At 54.6% G+C, this 1716-nt stretch overlaps 1 protein-coding gene across 1 annotated transcript in view; it reads left to right on the top strand.

The window, feature by feature from the left end:
* Positions 1–1716, top strand: part of LOC108509835 (protein EFR3 homolog B-like) — a gene marked incomplete at its 5' end in the record, with an annotated part of 38371 nt that overhangs the window by 24078 nt on the left and 12577 nt on the right. The window contains one exon of the mRNA XM_017839431.1: positions 112–247. Coding sequence (XP_017694920.1) covers positions 112–247 — 136 coding nt within the window. The remainder of the gene's footprint in view (positions 1–111; positions 248–1716) is intronic.

Here is a 1716-nt window from a genome sequence, read left to right as displayed (position 1 = left end):
CCATTTTTCCCTCCATTGGGAACGTCGGGATTCCTCCCGGGAAACCTCCCCCGGCTCCTCCCGCTCTTCCCGATGACATTCCCAGTGACATTCCCGGTTTTTTTATTCCAGCCCCAGCATTCCCACCTGGTGATCCAGCAGCTCCTGGGCCACTTGGACGCCAACAGCCGGAGCGCGGCCCCGATCCGGGCGGGAATCGTGGAAGTGCTGTCGGAAGCGGCCGCCATCGCCGCCTCGGGATCCGTGGGTGAGGGATCCAGTCCCAAATCCCAGGGAATTCTGGGAATATCCCCTCCCTCTCTCTTTCCCTGCTCCCAAATTCCTCCCTCGGGCCGGGAGCACTGGGTGGAATTCCGGAATTCCGGCGTTTGCGTGTCCGAAAGCGGAAAAAATGGGATCCGTGGGTGAGGGATCCATTCCCAAATCCCAGGGAATTCTGGGAATATCCTCTCTCTTTCCCTGCTACCAAATTCCTGGAGCGCCGGGTGGAATTCTGGAATTCTGGCGTTTGTGTGTCCAAAAGCGGAAAAAAATGGGATCCATGGGTGAGAGATCCATTCCCAAATCCCAGGGAATTCTGGGAATATCCTCTCTCTCTCCCTGCTCCCAAATTCCCACAGCGCCGGGTGGAATTCCGGAATTCTGGTGTTTGTGTGTCTGAAAGCGGAAAAATGGGAACCGTGGGTGAGGGATCCATTCCCAAGGAATTCCAGGGAATTCCGGGAATATCCTCTCTCTCTCTCCCTGTGCTCCCAAATTCCCAGAGCACCGGGTGGAATTCTGGAATTCCGGAATTCCGGTGTTTGTGTGTCCGAAAGCGGAAAAATGGGATCCGTGGGTGAGGGATCCAGTCCCAAATCCCAGGGAATTCCGGGAATATCCCCTCTCCCTCTCTCTTTCCCTGCTCCCAAATTCCCCCCTCGTGCCAGGTGGAATTCCGGAATTCTGGTGTGTCCAAAAGCAGAAAAAATGGGATCCATGGGAGAGGGATCCATTCCCAAATCCCAGGGAATTCCGGGAATATCCTCTCTCTCTCCCTGCTCCCAAATTCCCCCCTCGTGCCAGGTGGAATTCCGGAATTCCGGCGTTTTGCATGTCCGAAAGCGGAAAAAAATGGGATCTGTGGATGAGGGATCCATTCCCAAATCCCAGGGAATTCCGGGAATATCCTCTCTCTCTCCCTGTGCTCCCAAATTCCCAGAGCGCCGGGTGAAATTCTGGAATTCTGGTGTGTCCAAAAGCGGAAAAAATGGGGTCCGTGGGTGAGGGATCCATTCCCAAATCCCAGGGAATTCTGGGAATATCTGCTCTCTTTCCCTGTTCCCAAATTCCCTCCTCGTGCCAGGTGGAATTCCGGAATTCCGGTGTTTTTGCGCGTCCGAAAGCGGAAAAAAATGGGATCCGTGGATGAGGGATCCATTCCCAAATCCCAGGGAATTCTGGGAATATCCTTTCTCTCTCCCTGCTCCCAAATTCCCGGAGCACCAGGTGGAATTCCGGAATTCCGGCGTTTGCGTGTCCAAAAGCAGAAAAAAATGGGATCCGTGGGTGAGGGATCCATTCCCAAATCCCAGGGAATTCCGGGAATATCCTCGCTCTCCCTGCTCCCAAATTCCTGGAATAGGGGATCCATTCCCAAGGAATTCCAGGAATCCTCTCCCTGCTCCCATGTTCCTGGAATAGGGGGTGGAATTCCGGCGCTTGGGAAGAGCGGGG

This window comes from Lepidothrix coronata, unplaced genomic scaffold, assembly GCF_001604755.1.
Source record: "Lepidothrix coronata isolate B3197 unplaced genomic scaffold, Lepidothrix_coronata-1.0 Scaffold412, whole genome shotgun sequence".
NCBI classification, from domain to species: domain Eukaryota; kingdom Metazoa; phylum Chordata; class Aves; order Passeriformes; family Pipridae; genus Lepidothrix; species Lepidothrix coronata.
Note: the sequence above shows the minus strand (reverse complement) of the source record. Positions and strands in the feature narration are given on the sequence as shown.